Consider the following 24,380-nt stretch of genomic DNA (forward strand, 5'->3'; position numbering starts at 1 on the left):
TGGCCACTCCCAAAGCTGGCCCGTTGCCAAATACAGGGTCTCTCCGGCCACATATCCTGGAGCCCCAAGAGGCCTCACTGGGGGGTCTAGGGCCTCCATGTGGGAAGCAGCCAGGGCGAAGGCTCTGAATCAGCTGAAAGGGCAGGAGCCTCCATGTCACAGGCATGGTCACGGACACACCAAGACTTCACCCAGCCCTGTGTCTTACCTTTGAGACTTGCTTCTCCTCAGCATTGCTCTCCCACACGTGTCCTGACTTCATGGATGACCACCGGCCCTGCTCCCGTTCTCAGCCACTCAGCTGGCCTTGCAAGCCTGCTAGGAGCACACACCTTGGGATCTTGGCTCCTCTGTGCTCAGTACCAGCTGCTGAGAAGGCGGACTATGAATGGAGGGCAAGCCTGAGGATGTGGGAAGGCGAGTTCTGCCCTGGGACAGGCAGAGACAGGCAGAGTCCAAGCTTCAGACAGGCAGGGCTTCCCTGGAGATGCGAGGGGACAGACCGGGTCTGCGAGGGACAAGAAGGGAGAAGCAAGGACCGTTGGTTCCCTCTGATCTGCACAGTGCTCTACTCACTCCCCCGGACCAGAAGAGACACTCTTGGAACCAGTGTCCTGAGTAGAAAGACTGTTGTCCCAGGCCACACTTACTGGTCCATCAGCAGGAAATGGGGCCCAGGGCCACTGCAGGCTGGACCCATGGCTTTGTGTCTCATGGCAACATGAGCAACGTTCTGAGATAAACCTGAAAGTCTTGCGGCAGCACCGTATCCAGATGGAAAGTAAGGCCTGAAAGAAGAATGTGGGACAGAGGTTTGAGAATCTGAGTCATCACAGAGGATGGAATAGCCAACAAAAGCAGAGAGGGAGCTTGAACCAAATTAATAGTTGTATATGGGCCAGAATAAGGGAGGTGACATCTACTCCCCATCGGAAGTTTACAAGCTGAAGTGAGTCCAGGGGAAGGAACGGAAGCCACACCACAAAAAGGATCTGGTGTAGCCAGAAGAAAAGCTCTGAGAATGTGTCTGCTGACTTCTCATCTCTGCAGGGGTGTGGGGAGTAAGGAGGGAGCAGGCATGGTCCACAGGGCCCCATGAGGACACATAGAGGAATCTGGTGTCAGCCCAGTCAGAGAGCTGGACAAGGCAGGACCCGACTGACTCCAGGATACTGAGTCCCTTGACATAGCCTACCAAGTCCTTCCCAGCAGACACCCACAGCCTGAAAGCAGATTCAGAAACTCTGAGTGGAATGGAAGGGCCTGGAGGTCCAGACTGACTAGCAGAGTGAGTCCAGCTGCACGATCAGCCCACCCTTGGCACTTGTCCAGCTTCATCAGTCTGCAGTCCTGGGTCTGATGTCACTCAGACACCAGGTCCGACACACTTGGTTAAAAACCAGACATCCTGAGTCCACTGTCCTTTGTTAAACATCAGACGCCTTCGCTTAAATGTCAGGTACCCTGGATGTGAAATCTTTGGTTAAATATCACAAGTCACTTGCCACTGTCCCGATGGTCCTGGTCACACACTGTCCACCCAGCTCTTAGACATCCTGGTCACGTGACCCACCCACACACACCCTCACACTTGCTTGGGCAGTTCCCTGCTCCCCAGGGACCGACTCCTTCCTCCCGTGCCTGTGAAGACCACAGATGGGTGACTGTCACAGTTGCAGGTTGGAACGTCTCTACCACTCAGCTCTACCGAGCGTCGCTTGGGCCCAAGCAGACCTAGAGGGCTGCTCACTCCTGAGGTCCCTCCTCCTGTGAAGAGCTAGGACCATCCTTGGGGGCCTCCAGAGGTCTTGGGATGAGACTGAGGAGGGGGGACTCAGTCTTCAGAGACCCTGCTACACCTGTGTGAGGCTCTCAACCAGAGACTGGGGCAGCCACGCACAAGTTGATCACAGACGACAGAAGATGCAGAGCAAAGCTGGGACCAGAATGCCCCTTGGCTCCTCTGTCACCCGGCCATCAGGAGCACCTTGCTGAGAGAGCCGCCTCCTGTGTGGGGGCTTCCTGTGTGGACATCCTTAAGTCATCTCACCGAGGGCCCGATGTCAGGAAGGTGGAGAGGAGGAAGAGAGCCGGAGGGAGCCCTGGGCTCTCGGCAGCCCTCCCTGTGGGAGGGGGAGAAGGGACCGGGTGGGTCGGGGAGGGCAGGCTGAGGTGCTGCTTTGTAATTCCCAATAACTGTGGTTTGATTCTGCAGGTATGTATCAGAAAATATAAAACTAGGCAATTTGTCGGCTCTTCGAACTTTCAGAGTCCTGAGAGCTCTAAAAACTATTTCAGTTATCCCAGGTAAGATGCCCAGATTTGCCTCTCAGATCTCAGCTACAAGTGACTCTCTCTCTGTCTCCCCTCCCCCCTCCCCCCATCGTGTGTCTCCTACTGGCGTGTTGTCACTGTCTCGTGTGTGACTTTCCCTTGTTACAGATACACAACTGAATTTGTGGACCTGGGCAATGTCTCAGCTTTACGTACCTTCCGAGTCCTCCGGGCCCTGAAAACTATATCAGTCATTTCAGGTGAAAAATCAGGTTAAACGCCAAGGCCGGAGGGACACGCTCAGGCCTTCCCAGCCAGCTGGGCCCAAGGTGGCCCTTGGGAAGGCCCCTCCAAAGGTGCCTGTCACCAGAATACGTTTCCCAGAGCTCCGCTGTGGGGGCTGTCGGCAACGGACACGGCTGTCCCCTCAAAGCCTCACAAGGGGCTTCGGGCTGCCCTCCCCATCAAAGCCCACCCTCACAGATGCCAGGGGGCACACAGCTCCCACGGCAGGTCCTGGATTGAACCCCAATTCTTCCCAAGATGGTGAGGTCCTTCCCAAACAGAACTCAGCACTTTGAAGAGCTGAAAGCTTATACGTGAATTGCTTTGGCCAGAAGCATCACGCTCCAATAAGGAAACCAAAGAACTGAGTTTGAGGGAAACCACAGGCCTACGGGGCTGAGGGCCCAGTCCCTGCACTGGGCCCCCTGTGGTGACAAGGGCACAGCTGCCGCCGCAGCCCCATTTTGTGAAACAGTGTACTCTGCGGACAGGCGTCATCAGGCCTTGGCGTCTACCAGCCCTCGCTGCATGGCGCGGTAGAGGCGTAGTGGACCGTGCATGGTAGCCTCGGGAAGCAATTCTCCTTGACAGATGTTGGCAACTGCACCCGGGAAATCCAAGCTCGGGCGGCCTCTCCAGAAAGCCGGCCTACCCCAGCCATCCAGGAAAGCTCTCAAAAGGCTTTTGATGATTTCACTGCCCACAGAGCAGTGCCAGGAGGCTCCTTCCAGAGCCTTTTCTGAATACGGCCACACTGAGAACTGGAGAAGGCGCTTCTTTTAAGAAGGCAGCTGGAGACAGGTTGTGTATGCCACCGATCTGGGGAGGTGTCAGAGCTGAGGGAAGATTTAAGTGAAGTTGATGGTTGCCTCCACTCCTGATGTGGAAAGCCATGAGTCCTGGGCCCCTCATCTCCACGTAGCTGTTGCTGCCCCCAGAAAGGCAGGGGCCCTGCTCTGCAGGAGTTCAGTCTCTTCCCTGATGGGGTTAATTATCTTGGAAGAGGACCCCCATCCACTTATGCTATGTTCAAACAGAGCCTCAGAATGTTCCTCCTGGCCTCCGAACCCCGCAGGATGTGCTCCCTTCCAGTGCCCCAGACCCCTCCTAAGAGTCAGTAGCAAGTGGGACAGTCTGCCCCCAGTGCGTAGTCACCTCCTTTGAGATAGGTGTTGTCATTGACCCGGGTGCACACAGACATGCTTAGAAGCCTCAAGGTCTGTCCTCTAGGGTCCCAGGGACAACCTCACATCATCTGCCCACAAGATTAGAGAAGCACACTGACACTGACCACAGCAGTTGTGAAAAGGCAAGTTTCAGTCTGTTTTATAAGAAAGGCTAGGAAAGGAAAATATTTCTCGGAGTAAAGGAGGAAGCCTGCCAGCCTCAACCCAGGCCTTCTTCAAAGCTGCCAGCAACCCAATGAGGAAGCAGACAGTAGACCCTGAAAGTGGTCATTAGAACAGTGCTGTGGTCAGCATTATGGAAGTCTCCCCAGAGGAGTTGTCCCTTGACCTGAGGCTTAAAGAGCCTTGGCCCTCTCCAGACCTCGGTCTCCTCTCCCACAAAATGGGAAGGAAATCCGAATGGTTGCTTTCCAAGGGCTCTTCGCCCAGCCTGTTAGAATTTCAGTGGCAGGAGAGTTTCCCAGTTGATGCCCAGGACCCTTCCCTTCTTGGGTCTTTGCTGAAAAAATACTGTTACTCCATTGGACTCATTCTTGCCAGAAGTGAACTCTCTCATCAGTATGAGAAATGTTTAAAGGACTGTATCTGTGCTCACCAACTGATTGTCTACCAACTATGTCCACAGGCCAGGAAGGGCTTCACGGGGGCCTAGAACTGGATGCTAGTTGAGGCAGAGTTGGCCACCCACCACCTCTTGCCCTGTGCTCCCTGCTGCATACAGTACGGGCCAGGTCTCCAGGCCCAGTGAGCAGAACCAGAGTGTGCTCACTGAGGGGGTCCTCAAACCTCTGCTAGAGATGGGGCATGCTGGGCTACAGAATGGGGATCCCACCACCACCACCTCTCCAGGCCCAGACCCCTGCAGGGTTCACACCTGCCCAGGGCAGTTACCAGCATCTGCCAGGACAATTTCTACCGAGTACACTGAGTGCCTCTGAGCTGTGGGCAGGCAGCAGTGCTGGGGCACAGTGGGAGGACTTCCTCCCCAATCCCATGGTTGCCCATTGCTGCCTCCCTGTCTCGAGGTCATGGGCACAGCAGCTGTGGGCACGGCCACCACAGGTGCTCCTAACACATTAACCAGCTGGACGATGGACGGGTGGATGGATGGATGGATGGAGCTTAATCTGAGATCTGGCCGCTTGGTTGGGGGGTGGGGAGTGGGGGCAGGAGGCAGGGTTCTGCTGCTGGCAGAGAAGCCCTCTTCCTCCCAATGCTCTGCTCAGACTTGTCATAGGACAATAGCTCAGTGTCAGACCAAAGGCGTCTACACGTGCTTTTCTGTCACTTCGCTGTGTGGTGCTGGCTTCTGCAGGGAGCTGGGCCGTGCAACTAACACATCATGGCCTTGGCTTTTGGGAATGGGTTGGAAGGGGATGGGTCCCGGACAGACAGGGCAGGGGAGGAAAATGCAAAACAGGTCAACCCCTCCCCTGCCCTTGAAGCTTTTCCAAAAGGAGGCCCCTAACCAGAACAGACCCTGTAGAACATTACCCACCGTGCCCTTGCCAGACCTCCTGATTCCCACCCCCACCATCCTCCAAGAACACACCACATTCCTCTACCAGGAATGGCTTGTCTCTCCCCATTTCAAGGATCAAGGGAGATTCCATTGCCTGAGAATGGGCCTGGACCTCGGTGTCCTTCCCACAGATTACATTTAAAGGCCTACCTTGGGACCAGCCAGATGGGGACAGGCTTTGAGTGTTTTCTTCCTCAGGAAACCAGCATTTCCCATTTCATATGTGGTTAGTGGAGAGCAAAGAGGCCTGGGCCCTTCTGACTGCCCCTGGGAGAATCAGGACACAATCTCAGTGATGGAGGAAATGGGGGCTTTGGTCTGAAAAACCTGAGAGAGGCCTCCTTCACCTGCCCCCACCTCATGATTACCCACCTCTCCTAGCACCCCCTCAGGCCCGGCCCCCACCCAATGGAGCAGGGAGCACGGGGCCTGTGGGTGACCCCCCTGCTCATTCTTGCCTTCCCCAGGTCTGAAGACCATCGTGGGCGCCCTGATCCAGTCTGTGAAGAAACTGGCTGATGTGATGGTCCTCACGGTCTTCTGCCTCAGCGTCTTCGCCCTCATCGGCCTGCAGCTCTTCATGGGCAACCTCAGGCACAAGTGTGTCCGAAACTTCACAACGCTCAATGACACCAACGGCTCTGTGGAGGCCGATGGCCTAGTCTGGGAGTCACTGGACCTCTACCTCAACGACCCAGGTGCAGGCTCACTCTGTGGCCTGGGCAGGGCTTAGTAAGGCCACACGGGCCTCGCTAGAGGTCAGACCTCCCCCCAGTGGCCGTTCAAGCCCTGTCTGAGCCCCTGGAGACCCAGAGGTTTGCTCGGGGATCCCAGCCCCTACCCTTTGGAACTCCAAGAGAGGACAGAAGGGGAGCAGACTTTGGGCCTGCCCTCAAGAGTTCTCAGGCTAGATGGCTGGACACTTGAGGAAAAGGAAGGAGGGAGTTAGCTGGAGAGGCAGACAAGGGACAGCAGCTGCCATGGCTAGAGGCGGGGATGGACGCTAGAGAATCAGGCATGGGGAGAAGACCAGCTTGCCTGCCTGGGAAGGAGTGCTGGCGGGAGAAAGGGTGGGACATGGTGCTGGGGTAATCTGTGAGGCTTCAGAGGGCAGGCCCCACCTGTGGGGCACGGGATGGTTCAGTCGGCTTCTGTGTTCCTTGCCAGAATGTTAATCCCATGCACGTGCCCCCCAGAGCCCCGAGAGAGAGTCAGAGCAAGCTCAGTGATTGTACAAAATCACATGAGCTGCTCCTGTCATTTCACTGATATGTGGTTTTCTGCTTTCCAGGCTGATGGCCAGCACCTCTCTTAAGTAATACCATCAGTCTGAGTCAAAGGTAGACAGTGGTGTAAGGCCAGATAACAGGCCAGGGACATTCTGAAGTTAGGGCTTCTTCCCTACAACAGCAGTCCACGCTGGAAAAAGAAACACACCACAACTCAGGGATTCCATTTGCTTATGGTTCAGCTGTGGCCAAAGAGCGGTGGTTCCAGAACTTCCGCGTGTACCTGGAATGTACCACATGTCACCTGGAGGACTCCAGAAAGCACATACTGCTGGGCGGCACCACCGGGGTTCCTGAGTCAGTAGCTCTGGGGTGACATTTGGGAAGTTACTTTTTCAGCAGGTCCCCACTGATTTCCTGCTGCCGCTGGGCTGGGGACCACAGTTTGAGAACTGCTGCCTTAAACTAAGGCAGGTAGTGGTGGGTGATGACCAGAGAGGAAAGGACAGGACTGGGTGTTCCATCTGTCACCGAGTCCAGCCCCAGTCCTGTCTGAGCAGACCACAGTATCACCACGGTGACCATAGTTTGTATCTCTTGCACGAAGAAGTGGACCCAGACAGAGCTGGGCAGTAGCCTGCCAAGACCATGCTAGGACTCAGTAGCCAAGCTGGGTCTCTGCCTAGACCCCTGCCTCCCGGTTCTAGGCCTCTCTTGGCCCTGGGTGTCCTCCTGAGTGGCTCAGGGCAGGGTACAGAAGCTCCCTGTGGGGACTTCCTGAGTCTTCCGAGAGCTGGGGGGATGCTGGCAGCTGAATGTCTGAGGGGGAGCAGAAGGCAGGCCGGGCAAGCAGCTGGAATTGCATCAGACCTGGCCAGGCAGAGGGTAGGGGTCAGGGCAGGGGCAGAGAAGAGACCACCAGTGGCATCTCTGCCTCTCCAGAGGCCTGGATGCAGCGCGGGAACCCCGGGAGTCTGGGCCACACATGCCCTTCACCATCGGTTGTTCCTCTTTCAGGAAATTACTTGCTGAAGAATGGCACCTCTGACGTGTTACTGTGTGGGAACAGCTCTGATGCCGGGTATGTGGCACCCGCCCCCCAGGGCCACCTCACGCAACAAGGGTGAGGTGAGGTGAGGGCGGCGGGCGAGGGCCCCCGCTCCTCGGTGCTTTCTCAGCTGACTGTGCTTTCAGTTTATGCCCTTGACCCCAGGCCTTCCCCTGCCTCTGTTCCCTGCCGGGGCCCTGGCATCTTGTCACCCCACCCCCACCTCAGGGGAGGCAGCTCTGAGGCAGTAACAGATGAGGGCTCAGATCTGCAGGGAGGAGGACAGAGCCCAGTGCCTCCTGCCAGCCCAGTCCTGGCTTTTTTCCCTCATGGAAGGCCCCCAGGGCTGCTCCCTCCCAATCCAGTCTTCTCTCCTTCCCTATGCATCTGTCCACTGGGTCAGGAGTAAGTGTGGCTTTCCCCAGCAGCCTAAATTCTCCTCAGGGCCAGCAGAGCTCACACCTGCAGCCTGAGTGGGGTGCCCAGAGATGCCCTGTAATCACAGGCAGCTCCCACGGCCCTGTACAGATGGGGTCTGGATCAGTGTGACCATGACACAGTTTGGGGAAGAGCGGGACACACAGACTCACCTGGGGAGGGAGGGGCTCTGTGGGGCTGCAGTCCCACATATCTCGGTAGGAAGTTTCAGCCCTTCTTGTAGCTGAAGAGATTGTCTGGAGGGTCTTAGGACATGAGCAAGGCACAGAGGCTGTGTCCTCCCACTTGCTAAGTCCCCTTCCCCAAACCTTCTGTCTCTCACACTCGTGAATCCAGCCCAGTGGTCCATCTTTGGGAGAGAGGCTGTCCCATCTGGCTCTGTGAACCGTCAGTCTGCCTCACTCAGCCTGTGTGCACCATCGGGCAAATGGGCACGTTCTCCAGACATGGCCAGGCCCCGGCCCGTCCATCCCCGCATCATCCTTCAAGCCCATGGCCTGGCATTTGCCCTGGTCTCCATGCTCTTCAGCTCTGTACTGTTCCCCCAAGCCTCACTGTCCTCTGCACCACATGCCAGCTCTGTGCTCATCTTCCCGTGGGGTCAACAGGCAGAGGAAAAGACCGTGAGCCAGGCCCTTGGCACTTCCTCCATGAGGGGAGAGGTCATTCACATAAGCAGCAGGGATGGGTATCGTGTGGGCAGAAGAGAGATGGATTAAGGCTTAGATGAATACAGATGGGTAGAGAAAAGACGGAGATGGTGTCCCAAGAGGGAGGCACGGCAGGAAAAGTCACGGCAGCAGGACAAGCAGTATCGGACTAAGTTCATGGAAATCAGTCTTACGAAGCCTTGGGGCATGTGCTGGGCTGCCTAAGGATAAGAGTCAGGCCCAGGGGGCATCTTGGTGGGGGGGGGGGGTGGCTCTCACAGCATGGGACAGAGTCTGTGTGTCTGACTGCAGGACATGTCCTGAGGGTTACCGGTGCCTAAAGGCAGGGGACAACCCTGACCATGGTTACACCAGCTTTGACTCCTTCGCCTGGGCGTTCCTTGCACTCTTCCGCCTAATGACTCAGGACTGCTGGGAGCGCCTCTACCAACAGGTATATGGGTGCCCGGGCAGCAGAAACACCAGGAACAGGCTGGGGACCCACATCAGGGACCAGGATGCACAGGTGATTAGCCAGAAGTGGCCCCAGCAGCTTCTCCACTGGCAAGAGCTGGGGGGGACTCAAGGAGAAAGAGACAGGGACCTTGTGTCTGAGGGATGGGACAGAGCAAGCAAAGAAACTTTGCTGGTAAACAAGTACTCATCCCTCTCTGTGGGACACTGTGCTCTGGGAGTGCAACATTTCACCCTATGTGATGGCATAGTCCCCTCTATGCATGCAACATTTCCTCTGTTGACTGGAACATTCTGCCTCCCTCTATGGGTGCGACACTATCCCCTTTGTGTAGGTTGTTCTGCTCTATAGGTTAGGACACTTACCTCTAGAGATAGGATATGCTCTACTCCCTCCCCAGGCTGTGGCCATTTGAACCCTTGGCACAGGCAGACTGGACAACTTGAAATTCCATGACCATGACCTAGAAGGGGTCCCAGTGAGGATAACCTCTATCGCCTTACTCCCCCAGACCCTGAGGTCTGCAGGGAAGATCTACATGATCTTCTTCATGCTTGTCATCTTCCTGGGCTCCTTCTACCTGGTGAACCTGATCCTGGCTGTGGTTGCCATGGCCTACGAGGAGCAAAACCAAGCCACCATCGCTGAGACCGAGGAAAAAGAAAAGCGCTTCCAGGAGGCCATGGAGATGCTCAAGAAAGAGCATGAGGTGGGTGAGCACCAGCCAAGGAGCCTCTAAGCCAAGCCCTCTCCTAACTATGGGTGCCTATAAACCTGCTGGGCGAAGCTGGTGCTTATAAACCTGGTGCCTGCTGGGTAAAGCTGATACCCGTTAAGCGTGGCATCTGCTAGATAAAAGGCAGGTCCTGCTGGGTAAAGCCAGTGCCTGTAACCCCGCTGCTTACTGGGCAAAGCTGGTACCTGTAAGCACAGTGTGTGCTGGGTAAAGCTGGTGTCTGTGAATGTGATGCATGCTGGGTAAAGCTGGTACCTTTAAGTGTGGCATCTGCTAGATGAAAGGCAGTTCCTGCTGGAAGCTGGCATCTGCTGGGTGAAGATATTTCATGTGACTGTGGTGTCTGCCAGGTAAAAATTTGGTACCTGGGTAAAGAAAGTGCCTATTCATGAGGTGCCTGCTAGGTGAAAATAGTCCACACTGGGTACAGGTGGGCGTTGTGGCTGTGGGGCCTGCTGAGGGAAGTGTTCCCTCTGACCATGGTGTCTTCTGAGAGAAAACGGTGCCCGCTGGGTAGAGGTGGTAGCTCCTGCTAAAGGAGCCTAGTGCATGCTGAATAAAAGAGAACCACCTGTCCATGGACTGAGTTTATCCTAGTCAACGGATGCCTTCTGGTAGCTTGATGAGGAAGGTTCAAGTTTGGAGGTCTGAGCCAGCTCAGAAAGTAAGCATGGCAGCACTGATCACCCATAGTCCCACACACAGGTGCTGCAGGCTAACTACTGAGCCAGCTGTTAGACATCCACTTTCTTCTCACTGCCCCAGGCCACCACCCTCAGCACCAGTCTGGGCCAGCGGAAGCTTCTAGAAGATCTCCTGCCCTCTAGTTCTATTGCTTCCTCTGCTTGTCAACACTCCCCCTTCAACTGTCCTTCACACTCCCCTCTTCCAAGAGCTACCCACCTCAGCCACTTATTTCCTCTTCCCTGGACTTTGATTTTTGTCAAAACATCCTGGGTCTGTTTGAGCTCCTGTCTCCATGATACCCTTGTCTGGGGTTAAGTGTGCAAGTCTACTTCCTGATGGGGAAAGTGAGATACTGAGAGTTGCCTGGCCTGCCGTAGCCTGAGGCTGCACAGAATCGCAATGACCAAAATTATCCCTCTTCCACCTTTTCCAGGCCCTCACCATCAGGGGTGTGGACACCGTGTCCCGCAGCTCCTTGGAGATGTCCCCTTTAGCCCCAGTAAGCACCCACGAGAGAAGAAGCAAGAGGAGAAAACGACTGTCTTCGGGGACAGAGGAGTGTGGGGATGACAGGTTCCCCAAGTCCGACTCAGAGGATGGTCCCAGAGCAATGGTAATCCCCAGAGGTGGCTCCGGCCCTTTCGGGGTGGGTTTGGCATCAAAAGCCCATTATGTTGGACCCCTGGTGCCGTCACAGCCCCCCATCGTTGCTCCTCAGGGAAAGTCTCCTTAAGCCCCCTCCAAGCCCTTCCTGTTTCCCATGACCGTTCTTGGAGTGGAGGAGGTCTGCGCAGAGAGACGAGCTAGGTTTGGGCGTTGTGAGGTCCCCAGCACTGGGACTGGGGTTGGGACTGGGGGACACCCCGTGGTGTGGATTGGGTGCCCAAGGACATGCCCATGTGAGTCAGGCGCATGGCTGATGGCCCCCAGTCCCGCTCAGGCCAGGCCTGTTTGTACCACCAGGAGTTTTCCTGCCTCCTTCTCCCCCTGCCCAGCCATAGGCACATCTTCAGGCTCAGGCAAGCTTGAGTCTCAAAGCCCCAGAGGCACAGGCTTTAAGGGAGCAGAAGTCCTAGATGAGGCAGGATTGTCTCTACCCCCTCCTCTGAACACACCCTAGCTCAGCAATCCCTTCCTCAACCCCAGTTCCTGAGTGGCCAACAAAAGCCCTCAATGCTTGGGGCACCTGGGTGGCTCAGTCAGTTAAGCATCCGACTCTTGATCGCAGCTCAGGTCTAGATCTCAGGCTCATGAGTTCAAGCCCTACTGGGCATGGAGCCTGCTTCAAAAAAAAAACAAAACAAAGCAAAACAAAAAAACCCAACTCTCATTGCTGTGAGAGAACTTCTCAGTCTCAGTCTCAAAGAACACCACAGGGGACAGGCTGCAAGCACGTGAAGAGCTGTCTTGGTCGTGTGCCTTCTCCCTGTGCCCCCAGAATCGTCTGAGCAGCGCACATGGCCTCAGCAGGACGTCCATGAAACCGCGCTCCAGCCGCGGGAGCATTTTCACCTTTCGCAGGCGAGACCTGGGCTCAGAGACAGATTTTGCAGATGATGAAAACAGTACAGCGGGGGACAGCGAGAGCCACCGCACGTCACTGCTGGTGCCCTGGCCTTTGCGCCGGCCTAGTGCCCAGGGACAGCTCAGTCCGGGGACTTCGGCTCTCAGTCACGCCCTCAATGGTAAAAGGAACAGCACCGTGGACTGCAACGGGGTGGTCTCCTTGCTGGGGGCAGGAGACCCTGAGGCTACCTCCCCAGGGAGCCACCTCCTCCGCCCTGTGATCCTGGATCGCCCCCCAGACACGGTGAGCCAGCCCCACAATGCAGCCCCAGGCCAGATCTGGTCTCCCAAACTGGTCACCAGTGACAGGTCCAAAATTCTCACCTAGTATTTACTGAGCACCTATTGTATGCCGGGCTCTGGGGGTGAACAGCAAAAAAAAAAAAAAGGCCAAAAAAACTGTAGAACTTTCCTGATAGTGGAGACAGATGGGCAAACACCAAAGAAGGAGAAAAATAGGTATATATATCTATATGGTGTATAATGTTGATAAACAGGGAAGAGAGTTAAATATTTAGCAACTGGTAAGGCCCAGGCACTGAGATGCCACCGTGCCACAGGACTGGTATCCTGAAGGCCCCCTGTGTGCCAAGGGTTAGCCCGTGGAGTTGCTGGATCTTGGGCGATGCAGGCGCTACTAGGAAAGAGGCCAGAATGGCCAGGGGATACTTGCGGCATTCTGCACAACAGTTATTCGTCAAGCCTAAATATTTCAGTACTTTGCAAAATGGTAAACATTAGCTCAAGTAATGAGTGCTGCGGGAGGGCACGAGTAAGGGTGGGGGAGCGGGAACCCTTACCCACTAGGAAGCATTTAAACAAAGACCTAAAGGAGGCAAGGGTGGGAGCCCAGGCTGCTTTCTGAAACTGAGGGGGGGGGGTGATAGAGCACCCGGATTCTAGACACAAGCTGGGTTTGAATTCCAGCTCATAGTTTACCAGCTGGATGGCCATGGGCAAGTTGCTTTCTTTCTCTGTGTGTATGTCATCTGTAAAATGAATTTAAAACACCCATCTCAGATTGCTATCTCCTATGGGTACAGCAATCAGGACATCATGAGTATGTTGATGCTGTGATAATGTTATAATTATATACCATCATTGTATCATCTGAGGGAAGCATGTTCCAGGCCTCAAGAGCACCCAGTGCAAAGGCACTGAGGCCCTGAGAGTGCCCAGCCTATTGAAGGAAATTCCATGAGGTCAGAATGGCTGGAACCCACAGAACAAAGGCGAAAGCTGTTGGAGTTACCATCAAAAAGGCAGCAGAGGGACAGGGCAGAGCGTGAAAGGCCAGCCAGAGCTCAGATCACTGAGTCAGCCCTGGAGTGTCCCTGCTGACCCCTGCCCCCAACATAGTGCCCAGAGCAGCCCACCCAGGGAAAGGGCACATGCATGGGTTATACCCAAGGCCTCCAGGAGACAGAGGAGTAGAGACTTCTGAGGAAGCTAGAATAAGACAGGGAGCTTTGGTTGGGAAGGTGGGGCTGAAGAGAGAGGGCTCACAGCCAAATGGGCTGTTTTGCTCCAGCTCAGATGGACTCTGGCTGCGGGACTTGGCACAGGTTAATAAATCGCTCTGTGCCTCAATTTCCTCATTGGTTAAGTGGAAATGAAATTAATATCCACGTCAACAGTTGGTGGTGAGGACTAAAAGGGTTAAGACCTGTCTGGTGATTAGACTGGTACTTGCCTCATGTTCGAGTCATTACTGTTATTATCTGTTACCCTTTATTTACTGAGGAGGAAGGAGTAAAGACTCCTGGGGCAGTCACAGTCCTCCGGAGCAGGGAGTCAGAGAGAGGGTCCTGAGAGGGCACTGAAGGCAGACCACCCCTTCCAGGCGGGCCTGGAGGGCCCTAGCTGTCACCTGGAGGGTGGGACGTCTGGCCTTTCAGGAACACTGAATCCGGGTGGCCTAGGCCCTCCTGCAGGTCTCAGCCGTGTGGAATCAGGTCAGCAGCCCAGAACACTAATAGAATTTCCTAATCTCATTAGGGAGAAAATCATCTCATTGTGCTGCACATGTCAGAAGGAATCCAAGTTCAAACACTTCATTACCGGACACTCTGACTTCACCCTTTCTCACTTCTGTGGGGCCCATTTGTAACCTCAAAGGGATTAGCGAGCCAAGAGGCTTATTTGCAAAGTTAAAGGAATTATCAGACCAAGATGGAGACATTGTAAAGTTAAAGAGATTAGCGGGTTGCAGGCCCCGGGGAATGCCTTCTCTGCCTCCACTGGGTCCCCAGTGAGGCCTGTCTGCCCACTTCTAAAACTGAAGGCAGGGTGTAGTGTGGGACACATAGTGGGCACTCAACCAAGATAAGAGGGGGAAGAAGGGCCAGCCCACCAGACAGCTCATGTTTAATTTACCCCAGTCAAGGGAGAGAGGGTGAAGCTTTCCTTTGTCTACAGGAGAGCATGTGGCCCAGAAGGCCAGATGGGGGTGGGGAACAACAGTCTTCTCCCTCCCCCCCCACCCCCATCTAGCTAGTTAGAGGCAGGGCTAGAGCTTAATCCAAGCCTTCTGATTCTCAAGTAATGATCCATGCAACCAACGTTTGTCCAATGCCAGCCTACCACATTGAATTGGAGGCTGCAGGGATATCGTGGTGAACAGAACAGACGAGCGCCAACATCGGGCAGTTTACTTTGTAGTCAGGAAGACAGATGGCAAACTGGTCGACGTTTCCAGGTTAGCAGTAAGGGTCATGGGACAGACAGTTGCTAGGGGGAGGGTTGGGGATGGCTCTTAGAATCCTCGGGAAGTCCTTCCTGGGGAGGTGACATTAAAATCGGCAGGCAAATGATTCGAGAGAGCCAGCTACAAAGATGTGGAAGAACAGTGTTGCAGGCAGAGGGAACAGCAAGGATGAAGGCCCTGAAGGAGAGGAGGCTTGGCGTGTTCGAGGCAGGGTCAAGTGTGGTGGAAACAGCTAGGAGGGATACAGAAACACTTTTGGTGAGTTAGGATTTGGACTGCACAGTGCCTCGTAGGTAATAAAAGAGTTTGGATTTACTCTGAGTTAGATGGAAAGCATGGGGAGAGGCAAGGCACAGATTATCGTGACCTGATTTCCTTTTTAAGGGAATCCCTTTCTGCTGTGTCGGGAAAATGGAAGAGATGATAGCATGCACTAGGGCAGTGTAACAGCCAGCTCCTGCTCCATAATGCTGTGTAACGAACCACCCCCAAAGTCAGTGGCTAAAAATAAGCCTTTATTCTCACGCTGACTTACCTGCAGGATGCCCGTGTTTTGGCTGGTCTAGATCGGGCTTGGCCGGGCAGCTCTACTTCTGGCTGCGTGTTGGCTTGGCTCCACACCATGGGTCAGGCTGAGGGCTGCTCTGAGTGCCTCGGTGCTGAGGCTCAGGTCGAACATGTGGCAGCTACCTGGGGAAACTGTTTTCATAAATGATTACTGGAGCCAAAGCCAGTGTGTCATTAGTGAGACAGGGAAGGGTGCTTCCCCACACTGGGAGAGCAATGAGGAAATATTTACTAAATTATAACTCAGACTATCACCATCGAGTAGGAGGTAGACTGCTTGAATACTTCTATGACCAGGAGCTCACTCCCTCACTAGGCAACATTTCAGGGCAGTCCCACCAATGGCAAAGACTGACTTTAACTGGAGTGCAGATCAATTTGGTGACCACCCCAAGCCCTGACTCTGCCTCCCTGCGTAACCCAGGCCCCTCTTCCTTCTGACCTACAGAGATCATAGGGCCTCACACTTGCACGCTGAACAGCCCCATGCTTTCCGCAGGCCCAGCTCAGGCTCTTACACTGTGGTCACAGAGGGCCACGCTGATGGGAAGGCTTCATGCCCCGCCCTTCCCGGCCCCAGTACTGGGAGGCGGGGCTCTGAGTAAGCCTAGAGAGTTCCTACCACCACCTCCTTCTATCAGACACACCACATCTCTGTCTGCAGTTCTGGCTCTTTTGCTTACAAAAATGATGCCAGCACATTGACAACGAATCCTACAGTGTGGAAGCGTATGAGCACGAGAAGACTTTTCCCTCTCTTTTGCTCCCCCACCCCACCACAATCCCATTCCCCAGATATCCTCACCTTGACGGTTCCGTGTGTATCTTTCAGGGCTTCTGCTTGTTTTTTCATCAAACTGTTTGTCTCGGAGGTGCTCCCATGGGAACGCACATGGGACTGCCTCCTCTCTTTATGTCTGTATCAGGGTCCAGAGTTGGACTGTATCCATAATTGATTTTAACATTCTTTCTATTGATTGGTTTTGTTTTTACGGGAGTAGGAGCAATGCTGCAATGGACATCATTGCATATATATTTTGGGTGCACGTGTATAATTATTTATGAAGTTAGATGGCTAGATGAGGAATTGCCGAACCAATTTAAAATTTTCTTGGTAGATAGAGCCAAACTGCCTCCACAGCTGTTCCCACCAGCTATGTCTAAGCATTGTGCTTTATGCTTCTATTATGTCACCTCAGAGCAGGGTAGTTTTTTTTCCTTTATGGTTCTTTATGCTCTTGACTCTAGAGAGCTTGTGGTCAATTAAGACTCCCAGACTGTTTTTGCATGTACTAATGTACAATGACAGCATCTGGTTAATAGAAGTTGGTACATGTAGTTTCCTGTCCACACTCAAGAATTACCACTGATGAGAGACAGTGAAGAAAGGAGGATGGAGATGATGATTGGCAAGAGGGATGGGGGAAGTTATGAACAGGGAAGGAGTTGGGAGCAGAGACACCCAGCACCCATGTCCCATTAAGACCCTCATCCTGTCTCCCCATGAACCCCCCCCAATCCCAAGTCTGGGACTGCTGTTCCAGGCCCAGCAGCTGCCCCAGGTTCAGGAGGACCCCCTTCCCGGGCTGATGCATATCTCCTGGTTGCTCCCAGACCACACCGTCGGAGGAGCTGGCCCGGCCCCAGATGCTGAACCGCCAGGCTCCATGCATGGATGGCTTCGAGGAGCCAGGAGAGCGGCAGCGGGCCCTCAGCGCAGTCAGTGTCCTCACCAGCGCCCTGGAAGGTCAGCTTCCCCTGATGTCATCCAAATGCTCCCACTCCTGCCCCCTCCCACTTAACCTGACCTGAGCCAAGCATCCCCCAGCTTCTAGGTTTGCCTCAGACATACCCACAGTGGGCCTAGACTTTCCAGTCTCTGTTGCCTGTTCATCCTCCCGAGCCATGTCTGTGTTTCTTCCAAACATCCCCACGGCTGTCCTGGCCTGTCCTGGGTGCTTCCCAGTCTCACCCTGTTCTTTCCCAAGCATCCTCGTGCCTTCCCAGGACAATCCTGGCCCAGGCATGCCAACTATAGCCCATTCCCCCCATTCCATGCCCACCCCAGGCTATTCCAGGCACCCCACATCTGTCCCAGCCAGTACCCCCCTAGGAAACCCCCAGGCGTTCTGGTCTGAACTTGGCACCACCACTCCCATCTTGTTTCCTCTTGTCCCATATGTGTTCACATCTTTTCTGGCCTGTTCCAGGCACCTGCCATCTGTCCTAACATGTCCCAGATGCCCACGTCTGTTCTTCTTGTTTTGGGTGTCCTTAGATCTGAACTTGCCTGTCTCAGATGTTATCTTGTCCTTTTCAGCTTGTCCTCCCCTGGGTGTCCCCATGTCTGTGTGAGACTGTTGTCTCAAGAGAGCCCCTATCTGTCATGATCTGTCTTGCCCCAGTTGTCCCCACATCCATCCTGACCTCCTGCCCCTGTGGCCCTCTCCTATCCTATTTCCAGAGTAAGGGGCCAGGTCATAAGCCACACCTTCCCTTAGCCTTCCCCGTCCCTTTCACTGTGCCCCTGTCACGAAGGAGCCCTGCCATCTCCCCAGCTAAGTCATGAATCTTTTCTGGAATACCAAATTATATGTGAGTCAGTCCACAAAGAAACAAACCAGCTCATTGGCTGCCCCTGCCCCCAGAGCTGGAAGAGTCCCACCGCAAGTGTCCGCCATGCTGGCATCGCTTTGCCCAGCGCTACCTGATCTGGGAGTGCTGCCCGCTGTGGCTGTCCATCAAGCAGAAAGTGAAGTTCATGGTCATGGACCCATTCGCTGACCTCACCATCACCATGTGCATCGTGCTTAACACACTCTTCATGGCTCTGGAGCACTACAACATGACAACCGAATTCGAGGAGATGCTGCAGGTTGGAAACCTGGTAAGGGCTGCCAGCAGTTGACTCTCAAATGGGCATCCTGGTGTGAAGGGCTCTCGGCTAGCTGGCACGGCCTTCGTGGGTAGTGAGGGGGGATGCAGAGCACAAAAGGATCTTCTGAAGGTGGGAGTCACCGTGGAAGAATCTTGGAACAGGAAGGGTCAGGATCAGGTTTTAAGGAGATGAGAGCTATAGCTGGGAGCGAGTTGGGGATAAAGATGCCCAAGGGCTGGAAAACAAAAGTGAGTTGAGGGTGAACTTGAAATGTGCAGGGATGTGAGATATGGCAATTAGTACTGGGGGAGGAGAGTGTATGCAATAAGAGGCAGTTCTCTCAGGGGAAGGATGGATGGACGAGAGAGGATGGATGGATGGATGGATAGTTGGGTGTAGTTGAGTCAATCAGGCAAAGCCAGATTTGAATTCTGACTCAGCTCTTACTAACTATGTAACCTCAAGCAAATTAGTTACTCTCAGTCATTGGCACAATAAGTATTTGTTTAATTTAATAAATGTAAAATTAGTATGACAATTGCAAGCTCATAGGAAGCTAATGAGAATTGAATAAGATAATGTGTATAATGGGCTTGGCTCAGAGTTTGATAAACAGTAAGCACTCAAAATAAATGATAGCTGTGGTCTGTGGTTATCATCACTGTTGCTGTTATTAAAGAGGCTGCCCCTGGAAGTCAGAACGTCTGGGTTCTGATTCTGATTTTTTTTTCCTTGAGATCAAATCAGGTCCTACCTCTTTATCCTAAAGATGGGAAACTGAGGCTCAAGAAGTGACATAGTGATGACAGAGCTGGGCATGTGACTACTGTCTCCTGAGCCTAAGAGACAGGGCCCCACTGGCTCTGCCCAGCTAAACACAGACAGCCATTCTCCAGGGGATCCCAGGTCAAGCCTGGCAGAGAGCCCAGTGGCTACTGAAAGGAGCTTCCAGCACCATCACTGAGGTTGGGGGGAAGAGAAGGCTATTGCTAAGAGAAGAGGAAGTCCAAGCTTCCTCTTACTGCAAAGCCCGCCCTATCTTGGTCCCTATGGCGCAGGTGCCCCCCCCGCCCCCCCCCCCCCGCGCCCAGCTGGCAGGTCTCCTACGCTGCACAGTGTGAGGATTTTTTTCCTTTATTACTTTCCATATCTAGAACTCTATCTAGATCGTTATCTTGGGGTCTATTCAGTTCTTTTTCACAAACCAGAGTCCATTTTGCTCTAAATCTACTTTCTTTCCTTCTATATGCAAACAGAATGGAAAGCTGTATTACAGTCTACAGGTGTGTCATGGCACAATTGTGCCGGCCTTGTGTGGGGTGGTCCTCAGGTGGCGGCTATGTAGGGTTGCAGTTGAATGTGGTTTTATAGGAATGTGACCATTGGGTGGCATTTAACAGCAAGTCAAGGTGATAAAGAGCTCCGGTGGCTTCCCTGGATCACTGAGCTGTGACTGAATTGAAGTTGTGTTAAAACTTGGGGTTCTGTTGTTAGTAAGAGGTCATGTCCTTGGAATATAGCTTTGTTTTGTTTCATTTGGATAGCTTTATTGCTACTGTGTAAGGTTTTGATTATCTTGAAGTTAATATATTCTCCATGGTTTAAATGTTACATGTAAAGAAACAAAACCACCACAATAAGCATGGGAAAATAATCTTGGTAGGGGAGAAAAAACCTTTCTAAGCATGTCATTAAAAACCACTTCCATAAAAGAGAAGATCAGCAGATTTGAACTTTAGCCCATCATCTGAAGAACAAATGCAACTTCTATTCCTAACATTGTGGGCCAAAAAACCTGAAAAGTCCCCTACTAGGAAGCAACTAAAAATACTGCAAATGTTCTTTGAAATGCATATCGAAGCTCATGAGAAAGTAACAAAAATCCCATAGTGCCAGAAACAAAGAGGAACTTAAAAACCATAGCAGTAAACGTGGGAAACGGTTCTGTAGTTGCCCCTGTGGGGGCCAGGAACAGGTGATATTGCTGATTTGGGTAATCTGGGGACTTGGATTTTAGTGAAACTACAGAGACAAGGCAGGTCTTTAGACAATGTGAGTAAGGGTTGAAACTGAGTGGCCCCGTAAGAATATAACCTTATTTTCAGTAGAATGGCTAACCAGAAAAAACTCCTGACACTGAAATTGGGAAATGATAAAGAAAGGAAGCTTGTCATTCTCAGCCAGAGGGAAGAGGAGGGAAAAGTAACCTCTGGAAGCTTGTGACGGTGAATTTGGTCTTATATAGATTTGGAGTTCAGATTTATAGCTCAATGTTTCTGGGACCAGTGCCTAAAAATTTAACAGATAAACGGATCCTATGATATCTTGGGGCCCCTGCAAGAAGTAATCAGAGAACTTCTCTGGAAAGACATACTTTTAACCCAGGCCAAGCATATTCTCCAAATTACAAAACACACAAGGAAATAAACCACTATGAGGAAGAGTCAGCAGACAGATGGACATAGACACACACACACACACACACACACACACACACACACAGGCTTATCTTCTTAAGAACGTGACATAATAGAACTGTCTAATACAGATTATAAAATAAGAATGTTCATAATAACTAAAGACATAGAAGAAGGAATTAAACATTAAAGAATAATACAGCTTTGGAAAAGAACCAAATCAAATTTCTAGAAATGGAAAATACAGCCACTGAGATTAAAATCTCAATGTATAAATCAAATAGCACATTCATATAGCTAGGAAGAGAATCAAATTAATATACTTTTAGATCTAAGGATGTTTCCCAGAATGTAGAGAGATAAAGAGATAGGAAATATGAAATCAAGGTTCAGAGACATGGAGTCAGAATGAGAAGGTCAAGCACAGCTGATTGGGGTTCCAAAGGAAAAGGTAGGACAATGAGGGCAAAAGAGTGTTCAAGAAAAGAATAGGTGAGAACTGATCAAAGAAATGAACACTTAGATTCAGGAATTACATTACATCCTCACAGGATAAATAAAATATCTAGATACCATGAATGTCAAAAACAAAGACATCATATAGCAACCAAAACAAGAAAGATCGCCTACTAAGGAACAACAGTTAGATAGATGGCAAACTCCACAGTAGCTTCAACAAAACTCAGAAGACAGTGGAATAATCATTCCAAAGTTCTGGGAGAAAACAGTGGACACCCTAGAATTCTGTATCCATTGTCCTGCCATTTACGAAAGACACTGATTACTGAGAGTCTGCACACACACAAAGTACACAAAAATCTGTACGTCAGAAAGAAGTAAAATGATTGCAGAAACAGGATTTGAGAAGAACTTGAAAGGATTAATAAGAATGTGGGTAAAGCTAAGCAAGCGTTGACTGTAAACACAAGAATAAGAAGAGTGCTGATTGGAGGGTATAAAAAGTAGGAACTAAAACATTGGAACTAAAATGTCCCCCCACTTCCTGGGAAGCCACCATCAGCACTGCTCAGTGGCCCTCCCCCCAGGAGTAGCGTATAAAATAGGCATGGAGCAGGGATTGGAGGTAAGACGGGCTGAAGTTCATGTACATTCTGAAACATTACCTTAGACACTCTTAACTCAAGCCTGATTATTAAAACTTTTAGGGTATTCTAAGAGGATAGGAATGGGAAGTCTTAATTGCCAAGCCAGAAGAAAGGAAAATGGAGAAATTTTACAACTCAATCTAATAGAAGAAAACAAAGGGGAAAAAAATACAAGATACAAAATAAAATAAAAACAGAAGTCCAAATATACCAGGAATCATAATAAATAGAGGTAGGGACCACAGACACCAGTTAAATGACAGATTGTTGGTTTGGTGAAGAAATCAAATGAAGCTATATGTTTTTTACAGAAGATACCTGAGTATATTTTGGGATCCAGATCCCTAAAAGGGATTGAAGAAAAAGAGATGGGAAAAAGACAGAACAGGCAAATACTTTAAAGAAAATTGATGGAGTTATATTAACATAAAACAAAATAAACTCTAAAGAAAAAGTATTATTAAGGGATAAAGAGATCCAAAACATAAAGATGAAAGGAACAACTCACCAGGAACATATCATTCTACCTGTATGTGCTAAATTATATAGCTTCCAAATATATAAAGCAGACAGAAAGATCTATTTAACAAGACCACAATCTTAGTGGGAGACCACCCTCCATAACTCGCGGGTCAAGCTTCCAAAAGATCACCAAGGATCTAGAGGACTTGGATAACAGAAATGAAAAGCTTGACTTAATGAACGTACAGAGCACAACACCCAGTAGTTAAAGAAATCACACATGCAACATTCACAAAATGACCACATTTTATGCCTCAAAGCAAGTCACAGCAAAGATAGGCTATTGTGCAACCTTCCATCTCCAGCCATTGCGCAATTAAAATGTATGTGTCAGAATCTCTAAAAATGCTCATTGACTATGCAATTCCATTTCCAGAAATTTATCCTAAGAAAAGAATTGGGCAAGATGTTTTAAAACAAGTATGTGGAAGGATATTTATTATGGTAATGTTTCTAATAGAGACAAAAGAATGCCCATCACAGGGAAATACTATGGCACATCTGTGCAGTGGAATATTCCACAACTGTTCAGGAAGGATGGAAGGGGAGGGAGGGAAGGAGAGAGGGAGGGAGGAAAAGAGATGCCGTAGATCATTTTTAATTGGCATTGAAGGATGTTCCCAGGAATTAAGTTGTAAAAGCAAGTTTACATTAAAGATATTAAAGAAATATGGTCAAGGAGAATTCAAAGTTTCCCAAAAGTACCCCTACTTCCTGGGAAGCTACCATCAGCGCTGCTCAGTGGCCCTCTTGCCCAGAGTCAGGGGAAGTGGGTCCCCACCCTCCAGTCTCTGCCTGCCAGATCCCAGTGAGCCTATTAAACATGCAGAGTTGTTTGAAGGCAGCCCCTGCCTGGGCCTGGCACTCTTGGCTTCTCACATCAGTTATAATAAATGCTGCCATGGTAACAATAATGGGCCTGTGGTGGGGAGCATCTGCTCTGCATTCATTAGCACTAACTCTTAGTATCTTCCTATGGAGCTGTCCTTATCCCCATTTTACATATGAGGACACTCAAGGCTCTGGGAGATGAGGAAACTGGCCTGAGATCACACAGCAGCAGACCCGGCTTTGGAAACTGTGTCTGGCCGCCATTCTCTACATGTCTTTAAACCAACAGGCTTTGATCACATGGCCTTAGAAAGCCTGGGCTGGTCCTTTGGAAGGAGGAGTCTGGCACCAAAATTTATGCCCTTGTAAATCAGTGGTTCACAAGCTTATCTGCATACTAGCATCACCTAGGAAATTAAGAACAAAAAACAGTCAATTCCTGGGCTGTCCTCTAGTCCAATTTGACTAGAATCTCTGGGAGTGGGACCCAAGCATCTGTATTTTTAAAGCTCCCTAGGTGATTCCAAAGTGCGCCACATTTGAGAACCAGTGGCTTTTCTCAAACTTCGAATCTGGGCATCTAGTCAGAATACAGGTTCTGCTCGAGCAGGGTCTGTGGTCTTCAAGATTCAAGCATCCAGGTGATGTTGTTGGTTCCTTATCACTTCCCCCAAGAGACATTCCCCAAGAGCTTCTGCTGTCTTGCTCTTCTGACTTCCAATGCCAACAAATATGTGCTCTCTTGCTGCCAAGACAGATTTGCACTTGGGCAAAGGGAGGCGGGATCTCTCCTGAGCACTCGCACTCATTCCTGTCCCAGAAATGAATGTGAGCACTCATGGGTCTGGTGAACTGACCTTAAGAATACACCCACCCTGGGATGCTCAGACAGGTGATGAGGGAGACCAGAGGGCCGGCAGGGGTGAGAGGAAGGGGCTTCGCAGGCCCCACCCTTAGGGGTTCTCAGGGAGACCCAGGGCAGGGAGTGTGGCTGACAGGACACAGGGCACACAGGAGCTGAAGGTCGGAGTCCCAGCTATTTGTGTGTTTATATTCAACAAATATTGGGTGGTTGCCTACTGGCTGGGCACCATTCTTGTAACAGTAAGACAGAAAAGGTCCCTCCTGTGGAGCTTACAGTCTAGCCAAATCTGTAGCTACATATACAGTTTGTTACGTGGTGGTAAGTGAGGGAAAGAAAAATAAAGCAGAGAAGAGGGAGGAGGAGTTTGGTGGGAGGGGCCATGATTTTAAG

The 24,380-nt window shown here is 51.5% G+C and overlaps 1 protein-coding gene across 1 annotated transcript in view; it reads left to right on the forward strand.

Annotated features, from left to right (window-relative positions):
• SCN5A (sodium voltage-gated channel alpha subunit 5) overlaps positions 1–24,380 on the forward strand; it is a 94,627-nt gene that overhangs the window by 31,738 nt on the left and 38,509 nt on the right. The window contains exons 6-14 of the mRNA XM_080814901.1: positions 2,443–2,534; positions 5,736–5,966; positions 7,515–7,578; positions 8,946–9,087; positions 9,620–9,817; positions 10,965–11,144; positions 11,970–12,341; positions 16,986–17,118; positions 18,020–18,258. Of these exons, the coding sequence (XP_080671027.1) occupies positions 2,443–2,534; positions 5,736–5,966; positions 7,515–7,578; positions 8,946–9,087; positions 9,620–9,817; positions 10,965–11,144; positions 11,970–12,341; positions 16,986–17,118; positions 18,020–18,258 (1,651 nt within the window). The remainder of the gene's footprint in view (positions 1–2,442; positions 2,535–5,735; positions 5,967–7,514; positions 7,579–8,945; positions 9,088–9,619; positions 9,818–10,964; positions 11,145–11,969; positions 12,342–16,985; positions 17,119–18,019; positions 18,259–24,380) is intronic.

The sequence above is a fragment of the Martes martes genome (genome assembly GCF_963455335.1).
Source record: "Martes martes genome assembly, chromosome: 1".
Classification (NCBI taxonomy): Eukaryota; Metazoa; Chordata; class Mammalia; order Carnivora; family Mustelidae; genus Martes; species Martes martes.